This window comes from Sparus aurata, chromosome 20 (genome assembly GCF_900880675.1).
Source record: "Sparus aurata chromosome 20, fSpaAur1.1, whole genome shotgun sequence".
Classification (NCBI taxonomy): Eukaryota; Metazoa; Chordata; class Actinopteri; order Spariformes; family Sparidae; genus Sparus; species Sparus aurata.
In genome coordinates this window covers 4,327,152-4,346,597 of record NC_044206.1, presented here as the reverse complement: position 1 = coordinate 4,346,597, position 19,446 = coordinate 4,327,152, and the positions used below count along the sequence as shown (strand labels likewise).

General features: G+C 41.8%; 3 protein-coding genes across 9 annotated transcripts in view; 1 reads left to right on the top strand and 2 right to left on the bottom strand.

Moving 5' to 3' along the window:
• The window catches only part of caskin2 (CASK interacting protein 2), a 59,240-nt gene extending 54,307 nt beyond the window's left edge, over positions 1 to 4,933 (bottom strand). For 3 of the 5 annotated variants that reach the window (XM_030400229.1, XM_030400233.1, XM_030400234.1), the window contains exons 1-2: positions 4,832 to 4,933; positions 877 to 1,373 (exon numbers count right to left, since the gene is read on the bottom strand). In XM_030400229.1, coding sequence (XP_030256089.1) covers positions 877 to 970 — 94 coding nt within the window. In that variant the 5' untranslated portion in view covers positions 971 to 1,373; positions 4,832 to 4,933. Of the gene's footprint in view, positions 1 to 876; positions 1,374 to 4,430 lie in introns of all 5 variants that reach the window. The other 2 variants (XM_030400232.1, XM_030400230.1) reach the window with 2 other exon arrangements.
• A 3,035-nt stretch (positions 4,934 to 7,968) lies between these two features.
• LOC115571425 (zinc finger protein 184-like) lies at positions 7,969 to 13,059 on the bottom strand. The gene is made up of 7 exons (XM_030400842.1): positions 12,888 to 13,059; positions 11,663 to 11,865; positions 11,482 to 11,574; positions 11,302 to 11,397; positions 11,100 to 11,210; positions 10,269 to 10,392; positions 7,969 to 10,148 (listed from the first exon to the last, which is right to left on the bottom strand). Exons 1-7 carry the CDS (start codon positions 12,910 to 12,912, stop codon positions 8,062 to 8,064), a joined length of 2,739 nt encoding a protein of 912 aa, XP_030256702.1. The 5' UTR covers positions 12,913 to 13,059; the 3' UTR covers positions 7,969 to 8,061.
• Positions 12,737 to 18,760, top strand: mettl9 (methyltransferase 9, His-X-His N1-histidine). 3 transcript variants are annotated; one of them, XM_030400844.1, is made up of 6 exons: positions 13,020 to 13,200; positions 13,403 to 13,558; positions 14,639 to 14,829; positions 14,900 to 15,109; positions 16,380 to 16,564; positions 16,664 to 18,760. In XM_030400844.1, the coding sequence occupies exons 2-6, from the start codon at positions 13,469 to 13,471 to the stop codon at positions 16,891 to 16,893; spliced, it is 906 nt and encodes a 301-aa protein (XP_030256704.1). In that variant the 5' UTR covers positions 13,020 to 13,200; positions 13,403 to 13,468; the 3' UTR covers positions 16,894 to 18,760. The 3 variants fall into 3 exon arrangements, with proteins under 3 accessions (XP_030256705.1, XP_030256704.1, XP_030256703.1); XM_030400845.1 differs by lacking the exons at positions 13,020 to 13,200; positions 13,403 to 13,558 and adding an exon at positions 12,737 to 12,850; XM_030400843.1 differs by having other exon boundaries at positions 13,020 to 13,558.
• The last annotated feature ends 686 nt before the right edge of the window (positions 18,761 to 19,446 follow it).

The window sequence follows — 19,446 nt, the reverse complement described above, 5'->3', positions numbered from 1 at the left end:
CACAAATATCTATATATTTAATAGCTGGGAGCTGCCTAGCAAATCTGGTCATTTATATTTGGCTACTGAGCTGCTCTTTCAAAACAGAGTTAGTGCCTTGCTCAAGGGCACCAAAATGGTAGTCTATAAAAACAGGAGAGAAGATTACTTATTCACTTTCCCCAGCTAGTTTGGTAGTCATTGGTTGTTCAAAAACAAAAGTACACAGCATCACAAAAGCAAACAATATCACTTTTAATATTCTCTGCCAAGCAGCGCTCGCTGTCTGTGTAGTGTGTAAAGTGTGTAACAGGCTTTTTCCTGACAGCCACAGCTTTGTTCCCAGAGCTTGTCACTGAGCAGCCAGCCATAGTGATGAAAGCCCAAAACAGATAACACCACAAAGAGAGGCTTCAACTTCACAGCCTGTTTGGCCTTAACTTTCCCCAGGCTTGGATAAGGGAGAACCCTGTCATTTACAACAATGCTGCTGTAAAGCAAGTTCGCTTGTCGCCTCACTTGAAATCTGCACAGATAAGGAACTCTAAAAGAAGAAAGCACCGTACAACCCACGCTGCAAGACGTACAAGCTGCAGGGGTCTGCATTTAGGAGATTAGCTCGGGTTGTGCTGCAGTTTGAATCCACTTAGTTTCAAATTGTCCCCGACCTGACTGCTGGAGGGGGCTGTGTTTTGTGGTTGACGGCTGAACTTGATCCTGAGGTTATCAAAAGGAAACTGCAGCTGGGTTAGAAGTACTGACAACATCCCCACGATAATAACTCTGCTATAGAAATTCTGTTTCATTATGACAACCATTATATTTCCAGGCCCAGAGCACAGAACAAACATAAAATCAAAACACAAAACCATGTATCTCTGTTAGCTCCATACTCACTGGTTTTGTTGCATTTTACTTTGGAGAGAAGTTTGTGGGCCAGCAGAAGATCTCCACTCTTCACCGCCACCAGCAGATCCTGTTCTTTCCCCATGATATCAGACTGAACAACAGACACACAAACCGCTAGCAGTCGACAGCCAAGGTCACTTTTTTTGCCTTTTCAATGCTCCTTCAAACGAAACGGTTTCAGCAAACATTTGTCATTCAGGTAGCTGCTGAATCCCAGCCATGAGACGAAAATGTGGATAGAAGGCTCAGCAGCATTTAGAGTGAAGGAGCCTCAGGTAAACTGGTCCAGGAGGTCCTTTTCCTCTCGCTGTTGGAGTTTGGATCCATTATCCCTGATGGGTGCCCAGCTGTTTGACAGATCAGGAGTTACAGTAGGACTAGTGGAGGTTTAGTTGCCTGCAGGGCTGAGTGTGTTTATAGTCCGTTTCTGTCAGGAAAATGGAGGCAGCAGCAGCCCAACCTGCCATTACCCTGCAACAGGAATGCTAGAAAATAAGAGAGAAGGATAAATCACTGAATCTGCAATCATTTAAAACATACATTAATGAATACAGCCTGTTTGTTTGTTTGTTTGTTTGTTTGTTTGTTGCAGTACCGTAAATATGACTCACCACTGAATGACATTCTAGGGCTGGCTATCAAACTTCAGTACTTTTTGTTACAGACAGAAATGTGTAGCAGAGTATTGAAACAGCTAAGTACCAAAACCTGGTATTGAACGTTTCCTGTACATCATAGTTGTAATATAAATCATCATACTGTCAATTACAGACACTTTTAATTCTTGTAAGGCTGCTTGCGTCAAGACATTTATTGGCTTTATCTAGAAATACATTCTCGTCCTTTTTCACAGCAACTGTATAAGGGAAAGGACAGGTTCTACTGATAATATCAGCAATGGCTGTATTCTATTCAAATGTCCTGGTAATATATTCCAACAGTGTGGCAGTGAACCAGCATAAACAATACAAGGAACCTAAAACAGAAGCAGCTTAAAGGAATTCAGCTTACATTTATTTTGTTATTTACACCTGTACCTTTTCTGAAGTCAGATGCCAAAATGTATTCAGTGAAAAGGGCCAAATAACTTTGTAATTTTTTTTAATTCTTTACAGTAAAAAACAAATTCAAAAGTAGCTTGGGGAGTTTATCACCACTGATAGTTTGACAGAGAGTGAAAATGTTCCAATTTTGTTACCTCTACATTTCGTTGTTAGCTCTACAATACTGGTAAATCCATCTCTTGCTTTATTCTGGTGAATCAATCAGTGTATAAAATGTCTATGATGTCACATGCAAATGTTTCATCCAACCTACAGCCTGTCAGAGATATTCAATTTAGATAGATGAATCCTCACATTTGAGAAACGGGAACCAACAAATGTTTGCACTTGATAAATGGCAATTAAATAATTGATATTCTGTCAATTAACTAACCATTGCAGCGCAACTGGTGTCAAGTGCCCCATTCAACAGCATGACTGCCAATGTACAGTGTTATGCCTTATGACAGGGTGTAAATAGGTATCACTTACATTTATTGGTTTATAAGACATTTTCAAGATGAAAGTATGTTGAAATATGGTCCTGTGCAGGGGTAGGTTTTACTTAGGATTTATGTAGGAATAGGATTTTTTAGAGATGAACGTACCTTTGCCAACCGGTACTATAACAGCAATTATGACTGAAGATAGTATTTAGTTCAGTGGTAGGTTTAGAGATTTGTTGTAAGATAGGAGATGTGGACTTTCACACTTAAGACTCAAATTTAAAACTATTTAATGACTTTCTCAAGTCTATTTCTTATTAAACTGGAGAAGAGGCAATTTTATTACTTGACCTGCGCTCACTCTGTATTTACAATCAATAAAACAGTTTCTGACAGATGAATGCTGTCAGGATAAGGCATGTGACTCTAACTTGACCCAATTTGGTTTGTTTTCTTAGATCCAGGAAGCCCCGTCCCTCAGGAGTATGCCGCTAATCTGTTACTCTTCCCAGGCAGGAATACATTTCCATCCATTGATAACATTCCCCCAACTTTACGGAAGCATCCTTTCAGTCAAAGCTGCGTCTGGCAGTCTGCCAGCTTATGTGTTTGGAAAAAGTTCTGTATTTTTCTCTCCAAGAAGCAAAGTGAGAAAGAGCTGACCGCTGCTTCAAAACCAATTTGCCTAAGAATCTCAATCGCATGTGACAGAAAATGAAGACACAACACTATACAGGGACTCAAAATAACCAGGAGAAATGTTCCAAGACGAGTGCAAAAACAGTCCCCTGTGTCTACTGCTCAGGCAACATCAAACAGGCTGTTTCAGAGAGCTGCACAGCCTCCAAACTGAACAGGAGTCCAATTTGTGTGCAAAACAAAACCACAATTAAGTTTCCCAATGGAGCAAAGAGGCGATCTGGGAGGAGATAGTGCAAACAGAGCACTATCTACCTTGTCTCTTAGTGAGTAGAAACTGTGCATAAAATGGAGAAATTCAGCAGCATCCAGAGGTTTTGAGTTTAAAAAAAAGTCAGCTGAATTTGTTCAAACTTCAGAGGCATTTTTATTCTGCTTGACATCTCAACAGACTTGACAAACCCAGTGCCAGTAAATAATCTATTTCAGCAGCAGGCTTTTGTCTTTGCTTGAGTCTGAGTCTGTGTCTGTGTAGTACCCTGCATTGGTACACTTTGCAAGTCAAAAACATGAGCAAGGTATCTAGCCTATTCAGGGCTGTTATACTGATAGTTCAGTTACTCCTCCCTACTACTAGGTGATCACGCAGCAGTGTAGCCCAGCAGCAGATGCCAATGAATGTCTTTGCACTGACACATGATCTAAAACTAGCCAGGCACCTTGCCAGGCAGTAAACAACTGCATAGCCCCTCACTATGAGCCAGAATGTAAACAAGAAGGCCAAAATGGGCTTGTTAGCCTAAATGTCAATGAATAGAGCAGTAGTTAAGAGCAGTTTGGTGGCTGTGAGTGACTTTCTCATTAGTACTGAGTGACACATATATCACACATGTAAGAAAGCCCATGATCAATCCCTCTATCTCATATTGTGTCTCAACATATTCAATATAATCAAGTGGAAATGATTCTGTATGGAGGAAAGTATCAGCATCTCAATTTGTTCTCCATCTTCTGATTTGTTAAAAGGGGATTTAAAGTCTTCAGAATTGGTCAATAAGTTCAATGTTCTGCTTTGGAGCACGAATTTCCTTATGACACTGCTCAATCATCTGCAGATCATTTCAGACCATCCTCTGTCTGAATTCTGGTATTTCAATCGCACCTTTAAATGTATACGTCAATAAAATAAGTAAACAGAAGAACGCTTTTACTATTGCTTGTAAATTCGGCATACAACCTTCCCACAAATCTGTTGGAACATTCTGTTTCACCTGTTATTCATGCCAACAAAGACAACTAGAAGTGGTAACAAGACAGATGAGACAGTTGCTAAAATCTAGATTTGTTTACTCAATTAGGCTTTTTAGGGTGGTTTGTATAGGCAAATATGCTCAATTTACTAAAAAACACTTACTGTTCGTTAATGTCCATTCATGCTCCACTGTTAAAGTAAAACAACAGTAATGTTGGATTTGAGCGCTCGAATAGTCTCCCTGTGGTATTGAGTATAACCAGTCACCAGTGAAATTCAGCAGGTATCTCCGCTAGAGACAGCCCGCTTTAAAGTCCGGGCAGTCAGGCTGTCTTTAAGGATAAATTCGACCATGTTTATCGCCGTAGAAGTCCCATATTTAGCCTCTGCGTCCTAATTTGCTAACTTGTCCGTCTCAACTGTCAAGGTGTTTTACTCCCGGTCACGCAAAGTCCAAAAACACACGTCTTTCCATCTAAAAGCGGCGTTATGTCCTTAAATTAGCGTCGTTTAAGTTAGCTTCTCACCAATAAATAAGTTCAGAAAGCCAGGAGCTGTCTCACCTGTTGTCGACAGTGAGGTTCAGGTGCTAACAGACACTCACTGAGGAGTGACTGTAGGAAGAGCCGGACCGCACGAGACGGAACGGCCACCGTCAAAGGCGCGGCATCAATGTATACAACTTCCGCTAGTACCTTTCACAGTAAAGCTCTCGTCGACTGCGATACCACAAATATTAACCTTTGGTGTTTCTAGTCTCGTTTTTTGTTAAGAATATGCTTTGCCTCTGGATGTGAGTGAGTTTTGCATACACGGGAAATGCCACCGTCTATTTCTGAAACGACTGAGCCGCAATCTTCTTAAAGCTGTTCCCGCTACTTGTTTGTGTTTTTATTTTGAAGGCGAAATTACGTAACCTCTGCTGTTACAGCATCTCTTATCCCTCTCAACTCCAACTGGCTTTACAGAGCTGTGCTGGCAGTTAAATCTATTCGTTGATCCCGATGAGAACACAAATTCAGAAAAAGTCCACAGAAATATATTCAAAGACATTTTTACCTATTCCAAAACCGTCAGTTATGTCACAGTGGGAATCCGTTTATTTGAATTTACTCCCAGTAACTTGCATTTATTTTCTTATTCTTTTATTTATTGTGCCTAGCCTACCTGTCTGATTGTGACTAGTGACAATGACGCCTATTGTCTCGTGCATTATTTCTATGAAAATTGAACAGTTGCTTGTTTAATTGCACGGGACCCTTGAATGCATGGGACCTTCTAGGGCCCAATCAAGGACCGGTTGAGGTACTGAAGACTAAAGACTCTGGATTCGGACGCAGTGTGGTTGTGTGGTGGCGACATCTGCTGGTTAAATAGTTGTTGGCATTAATCACGATATTCGAAAGGATCTCTCTCTGGCTGTGTTTTAGTATTTGCATGCATTGGCCAAAAAAACAAAAAACAAATACAAAATACAGTCAACAGTACAAAAAGTAAGTTGACACTTTGAGGCTGTAGTGTTTCAGAACTTTTCATCTAGATTAGAATCATATAGATTTTCTAATCTTCTTTATTATAATCCAGGCTCACAGGGATTTAGCTAATTCTGTCTGCTTGTCAGGATCATTTTTGGTATTTTTACAATATGCAGATTATTGAAGTTAGCAGTTAGGTGTTGATATGTATTCAGTTAAGAATTTTAAGTTGGAAATGTAACAAAACAAAAAAAAAGGCACGGCTGGATGACAGGCACACTCAAACTTGTGATGAAAGAACAAAATAAAATGAAACTTCAATACCTTTTATTTCTTAACATATAGAAAATGTGTACAGACTGCACAGAGAGACCAGTTAAAACATTTGTTTTCATGTATTGAGACCTGTTAAACGTTTCTTTTTTTGTCCACTTAAAGTTTATTTTAACAGGAGTCAACACCCCAAACTCATTATTTTGCTCCTCAGAACATTGCTGAACCAATTTTGCTTTGTGGCACGGCACATTATCTTGCTGAAAGAGGCCAGAGACATCAGGGAATACCTTTTCCATGAAAGGGTGTACATGTTGTGCAACAGTGCTTTGGTAGGTGGTACGTGTCAAAGTAACACCCACATGGATGGCAGGACCCAAGATTTCCCAGCAGAATATTGGCCAAAGCATCACACTGCCTCTGCCAGTTTGCCTTCTTCCCATAGTGCATCCTGGTGCCATGTGTTCCCCAGGTAAGTGATGTACACGCACCCGGCCATCCACGTGATGTATATCATGATGTGATTCATCAGACCAGGCCACCTTCTTCCATTGCTCAGTGGTCCAGTTCTGATGCTCACGTGCCCATTGTTGGTGCTTACGGTGGTGGACAGGGGTCAGCATGGGCACCCTGACTGGTCTGCAGATATGCAGCCCCATACACAACAAACTGTGATGCACCCTGTATTCTAACACCTTTCTATCAGAACCAGCATTAACACGTCAGTAGCTCATCTGTTGGATCGGACCACACGGGCCAGCCTTTGCTCCCCACATGCATCATCGAGCCTTGTCCGCCCATGACCCTTTCACCAGCTCACCACTGTTCCTTCCTTGGACCACTTTTGATAGATCCTGACCACTGCAGACCGGGAACACCCCACAAAAGCTGCAAATTTGGAGATGATCTGACCCAGTCGTCTAGCCATCACAGTTTGGCCCTTGTCAAACTCGCTCAAATCCTTTCGATTGCCCATTTTTCCTTCTACTAACACTTCAACTTTGAGGACAACATGTTCACTTGCTGCATAATATAATCCCACCCACTCACAGGTGCCATGATGAAGAGATAGTCAGTGTTATTCACTTCACGTGTAAGTGGTCATAATGTTATGCCTGATCGGTGTGTGTGTGTGTGTGTGTGTGTGTGTGTGTGTGTGTGTATAAATATATATATGATGGCTGATTTACAGATTTACTACTGATCACAAGACCACCATCATATTTCTGTGCTTGGATTGTGTAACAGAGATCAGGTGCAGTCTGGCATCTTCCCTGTTGTCCACTGATATGTGTGGGGGTGGCAAAAAGCTCAAAGACTGGTTATGACCAAGGGCTGTTGGTTTAATTCCCTGCTGGGAAAGTCTGGGCAGTTGAAGTGGGTGAATAACATCACAACCCTAAAGACACACTGATGGCTACCGGTTATACTGGGCAGCTCTCAGGTGTGAGAGTTTCTAACTGCATCAGAATAAGACTGGAGCCAAAATATATTGAAAAATAAGAAATTATGAACGAAATATGGGCAATTCTGGAGAAAGTTCAAATGAAAAAGCATCAATTCAAGTGACAACTTTTTCATTAATTCATGACCAGTGGCATCCATCCTGCTTGTAGGTCAACCCAGTTTGAAATGTGTATCCCAAGCTGCAACCTCCTCAAGCTGATGTATTGTTGAATTATACAGACCCTCTAACGGCCACTAGATGAGGCTCCACTGTGTTTGAGATTGATGAGGGGAAACTCAGCTCTTAAAAATGTCCACGGGTCCCTCAGCTACTCTGCCTTTAACCAAGTGATAACAATTGATGGCCATTGGGTGCACCCTGACACAGCACAGACACATACCCACACTTTTCACTGGTTAATAGGCTGTGCTGTTTCAAAATCAATGTTACTGCACAATACTGATATCGAAACTGCTGAATTAAAAATAAGACAAACGCAAGCAGATTAAGGATGGGACCTTATATTGAAATGCAAATTAGACCTCACATACATTCAAAGAAAACATGATTTTTGCATAAATTAATACATTGCAAAAACTTAATGACATTTCCTTACATGAGCTTTTACAAGCTCTGTCCGACTGAAGGCCATTCCACAGACTGAACACGTATGGGGCTTTTCTCCTGTGTGGCTCATTTGGTGTCTCTTCAAAATACCTGAGGTTTTAAAGTACTTTTCACATGTTGGACATTTATACGGCTTTTCACCTGTATGCATCCTCATGTGTGCAGTGAGGTAATAAGACTGCACAAAGCCCTTGCCACATTCCTTACACTTGAATGGCCTTTCCCCTGTGTGATAGCGGGTGTGTATCTTCAGCTCCGAAGATGATCTGAAACTCTTGCGGCACTCGCTGCATGAGTACGGCCTTTCCTCTGTGTGGGTCAGATGGTGTCTCGTCAATGAGCTTGCGCTTCGGAACAATTTGCCACAGTGGGCGCACGGGTAGCGCACACCAGTGTGTAGTTTCGCCACATGCAGGTCCAAGCTTCTTTTAAGCGCGTAAGCTTTTCCGCAGTGCTCGCAGCAGAAGCGCTTCTCGTCGACGCCGCAGTGACAACACAACCTGTGGATTCTCAGGGCAGCGGTTGACTTGCAGCCTTTCCCGCAGTCCCAGCAGAGGCAGGCGGCCTCTTTTGTGTGAGTTCGGTCGTGAAGCGCCAGGGCAGATGCGTAACTGAACGCTTTCGGACACTTGGGGCATTTGAAAGGTAGATCGCCTGCGTGGAACCTCTCGTGCCTGATCAGACCTCTCAGATCTGTGTAAGTCCGTTTACACAAAGTACAGGGAAAAGGTCCTTTGAAATCATGCACTTCCACATAGTGGTGGCTGAGGTCTAAGAAACCTTTGAAACTCTCACCACACTTGGTGCACAGACGGGGCACGTGTCTCAGATTGTGTGTTTTAAGTGTTGATGCGTTTGGGAACGACTTGTTGCATTCCATACAATATCGTGAAGGATCGGAAGGATTGTGTCTACGTGTCTTTGTCAATCTAACACCCTTATATTTCTTGCCCATCTGATTAACCAGGTGAAGTTCCTGGCCCGGTTCGTTTATCTGGAGATCCTGCTCAGTGGGAAGCGGTACTCCCTTTTCAGAAGGATCCTCCACTTGTTTCTGATTTATGAGACATTTCTTTTCACGAGATGTAACGTCCAAAGGTAGAGTTCGGAGTTTGCCATGAACTTCCCTTTGCTTCAGGTCTGGAGTGTTTTTGTCGTCAGGCACCTCAGAGGACCAGATCTGAGGCTGTGGCACAGCGATTCGACACACATTTAACTCATGTCTCTTCAGGTCGTACTGGAACTGGAAGCTTTTCGTGCACTGTGAACATTGGAAAGGCCGCTCTCCTGTGTGGGTTATCTGATGCCTTCTCATATCGGACGCACGACTGTATGTCTTACGACATGTGGGACAAGTCTTGCTCCTTGACAGAACTCTGGGACATCTCTTTGAACGCTCATTTTTGGGTGTTATTGAAAGATTTTTCATCTTCAGACCTCGGTATTGTCTGACTGGTCTTTGGGATGTGACCGCAACAGGTGCATACAGTACAGGTGACAGTACAGTATGGTTTGTGCTGGTAGTGACCTCCTTGCTTTCTTCTTTTGCACAGTTTTCGGTCTCACTATGGCTCATGACTTTGTCGTCACTTTCACCTGTGGTTCTGACTGATGTCTGAACCGGCTCATCCTTTCTGATATCCATCACTGAACCTTCAACAGAAGCCTTTTTCTCTGTGGCAAGAGTCTCCTCAGCAAGAATTTCAACATTATAACCTACTTGGACCTCAACAGCACAAGAGTCTACACTCATCTTATCCCCATCCAAAGACTCAACATGTTGTACAGAGTACTCTTCTACTCCTTCTTCACTGCTAACACAGGACTGATTCTTCAAACCTCTGGTCACTGTCTCCGTCCCTTTTGGGTCGTCACTTTCCATTTTAACATGATCTGCACCAAGTGTATCAGTCTCCCCTGTCAGTTCTTTATTGAATGCGTCCATGTAATCAGTCAACACATTGGCTTCTAATGGCGTTTCTTCTTGTTCTGTCAAGGCTGTGGTCAAAGGTGGCACACAGAGAGCTGAGCAAATACTGGCGCCAACTGTTGGATTATCTGAAAATTAAAATACATACATTTACAATGAGATAAACAGCCCAGTGCCTTTGCTGGTAGAACAGTGAATTTGTAACATCATTATGTCAGACTTATATTGAAACTGTATGGCATGCTTACCATTTTCTTTTAGTTGACTGAGATCTTTCTGATACTCTAGAAGAGATCTGAGCTCCTGAGATTGACAGAAACACTTCATACATTCGGACAGAAGTGAAGGCACATCGTTGAGCATAAAGGCAACCTGCTCAAAAGAAAGATCGTATCAATGGAACTGATAAACATTACATAATAAATGCTTATTTGCTTTCTTTCCAAGAGTGAGATGACAAGATCAACATCAGTCTAATGTTCTGTCTGTAATAGATAGAGCTGGAGTCACAGTGTGGTTAACCTAGTTTACCCACTGTAAGCAGAATTATAAATACGTGTACCAAAACCAATAAAGCTCTCTAATTAGCTCACTAAAAATTAGAAACTGCCTACCAACAGTCCGAACAACAGTTTCAGACCCAAGGGTAAGTTGAATATCGAGCAACAATTAATCCTATAAACAGCATGCCAACACGAATGCTACTGACTACATTGTTATTGTGAATTCTGGAACATTTATCGCTTCTTGTATTTTCTGCCATGCCTTACTCAAACCAAATAACAGTTTGTCCATCCCCTCAGAACTCCCATGCAGCATTTATGATTACAGCATCACTTGCCAAATATGCCAGTTAGCACAAATTAGGTAAAACCTTAGTTATCTTTAAAAGGTGTTGGTTTCTGAACTTCGACACACTAAATCCAGACCAATACTTTATGCACTGATTTAAGATTGATAGCAAATATTCTGATGTTGCTCTTGGAAAGAAAGCAATTTCCAAAAATGTACATTTTAGCTGTAAATGTAATGATTCCAACATATATTTACTGCACGGTGTGCTAAAATAGGTATGTTACCTCTTTAAGATTTGGTACAGTGAGTAACTTGTCAAGCTGCAAGAGGAATATCTCCACAAGCATCTGTATATCTTCACAGTACTTGTCTCCAAATCTTGCAGGGAAAACATCCTGAAATCAAGCAAGCGCTCCAAGTAAGTGAACATCAATTATCAGCATTTTAAAAGAAAGGATACAAATATCTTCAAGCAGAGACACCTACCTGAAAGAAGTTCTGCCTCTCCCCCTGGTCTTTAATCAAGGTGTTAATCAGACCAAGGAGGTTTAATGCAGGCGATCCATCAAATGAATCGCTTATCTGTGGTAAAGGGCAAAGGTCGAGTAAGTTCTGGTCGCCATTTAATAGTAACCACACAGTGCATGATATAAAAGATAAATGTACCTCAGTTTTCCACAGCGAAGTGACTATATCCAGGTGTGGCTGAATGGTCTCAAGGTCTATTGTCTGCTCTGAGCGACACAACTCCAGTGTGAGCTAAAACCAAGAGAAGAATCTGTAACTCCGGCTGCACATTGCAAAAGGCCCATCAATAGTTGAATATTCTAGGTTCCTCATACAGTACCTGAGCCCGGAGACCAAGTCTAAGCAAGCACCTTTGTCTGCGGTTAAGGAGCTCTGGGACAATCTCGGTGACTGCTGTCACAAAGTCATCCAGCAGTCCGTAATTGGCCACAACTTTCTGCTGGACGGTTTCCCAGATCACTGCAGAGACCAGCCGAAGTGGTGGGACCAGGAGGCGCAGACAGGACAGGGGCAGAGTGGGATCTAGATAATGAGAGTTGATAACAAGATTGTATAAATTAAATATCTGAGTGTGTCTTTGAGTCTTTTTTTCTTAAGCTACAAACACAAAAAAACAAAAACTAGAATAGACTAATTAATAAATAATAATGACAAGTCTGAAAAATAAGCTTCTCCATGATGGAGTGTTGATGATGTGTTCAGGGGTCTCACAGCCTGAGGAATGAAGCTGTTAGTCTGTTGGTAGGGCAGTGGACACACACTTCTGTACCTTTTGTCAGATGGCAGCAGGGTGTACAGACCTGGGCTGGGTCGTGTGCAGGTTATACAGATATTAACACTAAGCCAAACAATGCACTGGTAGGCTATTAAAAAACAAAGTTTGGGATGAAAATACTAATTTGGTATTTAATGTTTTACAGGTATGTAAATAATAATGCACCAAAGATCGTGAAGATGTTATACCCCACATGCAGAGCATACTTTGTTAATTTTACAAATAGCTGTCGTCTGCTTAATTCGGCAGATATATCACGAGCAAAAGCTCCACTTTTCTCAAAACAGGTCTTGTTTTTCGCATTGCGTACACGACGGGTCCTATATTTGCCTAAGTGTAGACAGTTATATAGTTTTATTTCGAGGCTCACGTATGTCTAAAAAAAAGGCAATGATGTCTTCATTTGAAATATTTTTCAACGGAGTGCAGCTTGTCATCTTTCGTACAAGAGGCACAGCCGAGGCGACGTTTGAGTGAACGTAACACGACCGAGCAACAGGCCTGCGCAGCACAAACTCTCAGTTATTAGCAACTATAAACACGTGCACTAAATTTTTTTTTTCAATCAAAATTATGTAAGGACTCTTTCGAATGTTCACTTTTTTGATAATACGTTGGTTGCTGATAAAAAAAATTTTTTTTTAAAAAGGAAGTATTTCACACCCGGTGTACACGCAGTGGGATGTTTCGGAGGTTATGGAACGAGGCCACTGCGATGATGTTCCATCCATGGTACATAAATAACTAAAGAAATAACTATGGCGGCTACCTGTCTTCTCAGAAATGCGATGCATATTTCGGCTTCACCAGTTATGTTCTCCTGACAGCAACAGAAACGGTGACAATCGACGAAGGTGCAGTTTTAGCCAAACAGCGTAGAGCGTTCCGGGGACACATTTAGCGGTGACTCAGGAAGTGCAGGCAATGCGGATGTGACTTTTTGTTGTCACAATGGGCAGAGACCACCACACAGGTAGAAGACTGTCAGAGGATATTTGTCGGAAATGATGAGACAATGGGTTCTCAAGGCTAAGATGGCGAGTAAATAGCAGCCGGCTTACTTAAATCCACCGCGCCCTCAGGTTTGTGTGTTTGTTATCTTGGAACTGGAGACATGCTCTGGCGTGTTGGTTTACAATTGGCTGCCATTACCTTCTTTCTCATCATCTAGTATTACCTACACCTCAGTGCCATCCACTGACCAGTTTTCAGTCCTTCAAGACTGCAGCCGCTGTCTGTCAGCTTCTCTTCTCAGGGTTGTTGTCCATTATGTGTCATCTACAGCTGAGGACATTGATTTTTGTAGCCTGGGTGCTGGGCTACATCGCCTTTCTGCTCTCCATCAGGAGGATGTGGACGGGCAAGTACGTGAGAAGTCCACTCGTCCGTTCACTGTTCATGAACATGGCGAGCGAGGGTGACGCGGTTGAGACCCACGAGGTATGAATCACTGACCGGTCATTTATTCACTCGTAAGCTCTGTATACAAACTGTCGTGGTTTAAAACTGTGTGGCCGTTTTGAGAGACCTAACAGCAGCCCGCGTGACGACTGCATTCTTATGAGTTTACAACGAGCGACCACCAGAGGTTAGATTTGCTGGATATGATGCTATGGTATGATTTGAGGCTTTACTATTACCCATTTGACTAAGCAGGTTGCAAACAGAAATTGAGTGTAAGTTCCTTTATGCTGCATAGAAGACTCAGTGCAGTGTTGATGATGAGTTCAGGTGAGTCTCACAGTCTGAGCAATGAAGCTGCTCTGTAGTCAGGTGGTAGGGTAGCAGATACTGCTGTATCTGTTGTCAGATGGCAGCAGGGTGAACATGGCCATGGCTCGGCTGGGTGTTTTTCTTTAGTATCCTTTGGGATCTGTGCAGACATTTCACTGATGCTCTGTAGATGGTACCTGTGATGTTCTAGGCGGTTGGAATCTCCCGCTGTAGAGCACCGTGATGAACCATGCCAGTCTGTGATGTTCCCTGTCAGGATGTTTTCTGTTGCTCCTCTGTGAATCATCAAGAATTTGGCTCTGGAATTTTAGACTTCATAAGTCTTCATAAGAAACGTTTATACTTTAGGTACACAGTTGCGAGATATGTTTCTACTCTGTTTCTGTGTAATTATTCTGATTATTCTTCTTATCTGTCACCAGTTCAGAGAAGTAACTACACTGAAACAATATTTTATGGAGGAGTGTTGAGGATAACTTCAGTTTACTTAGTTTCGCCATCATCCTATTAAGGTCATCAACCGTACATAGCCACAAATGGATACATTACCTCGTTGACACGCATTCTTCAAACAGCTGTGTTTTTAATAAAAGAAAAATGGTATTAAAAGTGAAACAGTCCACAGGGGCCACCAGAATCAACACAAGATGAACGTGTCTTACCTGCTTTAAGGAACGAGGTGTTGAGGAAGTAGATCCAGTTTCCTGCTGTCAAAGGTTCTTTGGTTCTTTCAATGTCTTCATTCCAACTTGTTCTTTTACCCTTCCTTTTTTCCTGTGGCTCTAGTGGTACCGGTGCTCCCCTGACCTGCTAGGAGAATCAGTTCAGCCCCTGTTCGTCCAGAGCAATCTGGACTCGGCCACCAAGGCTTTTCTCAAGCGGAGCGTGGAGAAGTCTGGCTGGCTGTTCACACAGCTCTACCACTCATTTGTATCCACAGTCCTCGGACCTGTGGCCTCCCGCACTTCCATCAATGGGTGAGTGGTGCAGACAAACATCTGTCTCTGTTTCACCTGTATTTCTTCTCTGACATGCTGTCTGTTTCAGGTTTCTGGGACGTGGCTCTATGTTTGTGTTTTCCGCTGAGCAGTTCCAGCAGCTGCTCCGGATCGGCCCAGAGTGGAGGGCTGATAGACTCCTGGACCTTGGTGCTGGGGACGGCGGTGTCACAGAAGTGATGAGAGCCCATTTCAGAGAGGTCTATGCAACTGAGGTGTCATTACCCATGAAATGGCACCTTCAGAGAAGGAATTACAAGTGAGTAGTGAATTACAGGACTGTATAGATTCAAACATTCATGTTTATCTGTTATTTTGATAAATATACAGTAATCCAACAGCAATAATTCCGTCAGTATAACAACAGATTCATATCGTACTCACTATTCTGTTTGTTTAAGTTTCTCTTTTCTTAGATACTGTTTTCATTCAGGAGTTGAATGTACTACAATTAACTTTGAATTGGTTATGAGGCAGTCTCAACTTGCATCTGTTGCAAATCATCTGACATGTTTCTGCTCAGCCAATGAAATATGTTTAGTGAGTCATGAACAAGATAGATACACAAAGGGAGAGATCAGAAAAATAAACAAAACAAAGATCAAAATTAACAAATCGCCTACTAACAATTGGTTTCCAGTGGGCTTTTGATTTGAAATATCTCCAGGAAGTGTTGAGATTGACAAAAAAAAAAACTGCCAATTTGAAGTGAATGGAATTGGAGGTAGTAGTCTCCTTTAGACACTTGTTTGCAACTGCTGTTTTTAACACACGTAAGCTCTTCCTTATTAAATTGTCGGACATTGCATGATGTATATTTTGTCATAGAACAAAACTTTATTATCTTCAGCCTGTGGTAACCAGACACCTAATTCAGACATTTAACCAAAAACCCACTCAGAAAACTCACAAACTTTGAGACAAGGGAACTGGAAGTACTAACTGCTCTCTGGGTTTAGGACTCATGCTACACCACTCTGTTATGCTAAATTTATCGTGTGAGGCTGAATCACGCAGGTAAGGTGAGAAAGCGTGGTATGCAGCGTGTGGACAAGGAGATTGCTGAAATGATCATTTCTAGCAGCCTTTAAGATGTGATATGTAAGAATTCTGCACTAAAATGCCTAAAAGCAACTAGACCTTTTGTATATGACTATATACTTTGTCTAGTTGTGAACTTACAGTATCCCAAGTTTCCTGTAATGTTCCAACCCAGAGATACCTGTACATTTATTCAAGGTCACTTGTTGCTATCACCACCAGGAGAGAGTCAGAAAGGAAGGAAGGAACATGGATTTACCATGAATAAAACTTTCAAACATTACCTCATCCACGAACATTTCTAGTGGAGTCATGTAGATTTTCATCAGCAGCAGTAGTAGTTGTTTAACACTGAAGACAACAACTCCCATGATCCCACGCTACACATGGCTTTGTTTAGACTGTGAAACCCCTAGTAGAGATTACGTACTGTGTGTTTAGAAAGTAACTTTTCAACATCTGAACATCCTGTCTATCGTCCTGCTCAGAGTTCTGGGTATAGATGAGTGGCAGCAGACTGGTATCCAGTATGACGTGGTCAGCTGTCTGAACCTGCTGGACCGCTTGGATGAACCTCTGCAACTCCTGCAGGACATCAGGCGATCGCTGGTTCCCAACACAGGGAGACTCATCCTGGCCGCAGTGGTTCCCTTCCAGCCATATGTGGAAGTCGGTCAGTTGGGAATCAGTACAACCTTACCTCATCCCCACCTGATGATATACACTTCCTCTGTGATCCAGCTATAAACATTCTGTCTATATTTGCTCCTAGGTGGAAGTTGGCACCGCCCCAAACAACACCTAAAAGTGAAAGGAAAAACGTGGGAGGAGCAAGTAACCGAGCTGTCCAATGAGGTTTTCCGAAGGACAGGGTTTGAGGTGGAGACTGTGACCCGGTTGCCATACCTCTGTGAGGGGGATATGTATAATGATTACTATGTTCTCGATGATGCAGTTTTTGTTCTCAAGGCCTCAGAGGAGAGTCAAGAGTCCGCTCAGTGAATACCAAATGCTGTGTGGAGCTGTCAGAGACCCTTCCTTCGCTAACCTACTTTGTCTCACTCCCTGGTGGATTTTAGTGCAATTCTAATAAGCTTCATCCATAAAACACAGTCTTTCTGACTTAAGAAAGGGTGAGTCAGGTGTGAAGCTCAGGTACTGTAGTTCCAACATTTACCAGCCATCTTACGTGACAGTGATACCTCTACTTCTAAAGCAAAAAATAAAGAGTGAGTGGCAGATTTTTCTGTATTGAAATGCCACTGCAGATCAAATCCTCTAAAACATATCAACATGTTATTTGTGGGAACTGTTTACTGTCAGTGTTTTGTTATTCTGTATTTTCCATAGGAGTATCAACTATTAAATTAATTGCCAGTTATTTTGATCATTGATTAAATTAGTTTGGCTGTTTTTTTTTTGTTTTTTTTTGTTTTTTTTTTTAGAAAACAATCCAAAATTGTCTTATACTGGCTTCTTTAATGTGAATTTTTTTCTGGTTTCTTTCCTCCTCTGTGACAGTAAACTGAATATCTTTTGGGTTGTGGACAAAAGAAGACGATGTAACCTTGGACTTTGTGAAACAAATTTTTCACACATTTTGTGTGACACTGTATCGACAAAACGACTAATCAATGAACCGAGAATCTAATCTACAAATTAACTTTACAATTAGAATAATCATTAGTTGCAGCCCTGATGTACACACTTGATTTAATCACTCTGAATTGCGCTCCTTGTATTTTAAGGCTAACATTTTTTAAGCTCGTGATTATTGATGACAAAAGTAATGCGAGGCCTTCTTAAAGCAAGCCTATGCGACTTCTGTGATACAGCAGCTACTGAGCCACAAGGAGACTAACCCTAAGAGCTGGACATTACATCGTGCAATAAAGTTGTTATGGCAGACTTGTTAGCAAACAACATTGTGTACAGGTATTAGTATTTGCATGTACAGAAGCAGGAGGAGTGTTGCCGGCCACTACGCCTCCATCAAAACCTGGGAAAATATTTGTCTCTTCTGCCAAGTATCTGTCTGCTGGTTTAAGTTGAAAACAGCTCTGTGCTGCAGCTAAAAATGAGCCTTATGAAAGTAAAGTTATGTGCCAGAGGAAGACAAACAGTGATCCGTAATAGACTTAAAGGGTAACTCCCCCAATCTTGCCAATTTTTTTTTTTTTTTGAGAAGCAGTCCACTGGTCTAACATTACACTTGTCCAACAATGTTCGACTCATTCTGGACAGTTAAAAACAAACGATCAGAATCAATGCAGCAGAACAAAATCTGACACCTTCATTGCCCACAATGCAACTGAGTCAATGAGTGACATCTCTAGGGGTAATTTATTTTGTTAACATGCAGCTTCCTGTGAAGCCACAAAAGGCTTTAACCTGCTTTCATGTCACGGACACTCATTTTAATGTGTAAAAGTGGTGGGGTTTGCCTTTAAAGGCTCCACAGAGCTATGGGGGACTGTAAAATGAGGTCGTAAATGTGTCACCACTAGTTATTTGACCCATCGTTGATATGAAATCTACTGATTGGTGTATCCATGGCATAAGGAGAAAAAAGTCATAAATCTGCCAAACTGATTCAGTGACATCTGATACACTGCAATGCATAATTGCTGGTCATACCAGACCACTCGGCAGAAAACCCCTGGGTGCATTGAATTAAGCAAGTGAGTTATTTTATTTCTTTTGAATTCAACTTTTCATGTGTACAAGGAGGATTATCTTGTCACATCACTGTGGTGCAGCTAAGATGAAACTGCACGACACACTGTTCAAAATGTGCCACAATTGATGCAATATTTGTATAGAAAGAGTGTAATCTGGGTTTCAGAATAAAGTATATACAGTACATTTATTTCTGCCGTTGCTCAGTTATCATTTTTCCATGTCAATAAAAGAATGCACTGTGTATCCCTGACCTGTGGAAGACAGCCTCCATACCTACCACTGCATTAAGGAGGTCAATTCGGTGATCTGAATAACTATTGACCAATGTGAAATCAATCATGTCTGGTAGTAAAGAAACTGGTAAATGATGTAAGAACATTGTTATCTCAGCTCTCCATGTTCAAATCCTATCAGTCAGGTTTGAGACTGGGCTGCAGTACTGTGGCAGCAGCAAGTACTGAGTGATATAACCAGTGTACTAGATGATAAGCATGACTGTGTTGCCCTTTTTACTGGTTTATCTAGAAACCTTTGATACTGTCAATCATCAAATTCTTTTGAAACACCTAGAATCTATGTAGTGAAATATCTTACAACTGGTTTGCAAATGACCTCAGCAGCAGAACACAGGATGTTGTGGCTAATCGCTGTCAGTCAGTTGTATGGCTGTTCTTAATGTGTCATGAGGTTCTATTCTAGGAATATTTCTTCTTACACTTTCTATAAATTAAATGGGGGGTGGGGTTCATGCAATTTATCTGTACACATTACAGCGCCACTTTATACACAAGAGTGCCTTGGGTTGGTTAGGTGGTTCACACACACACTTCCATTCTGATTCTGACTTTGCATTGCACCTTTTCAATACTGAAA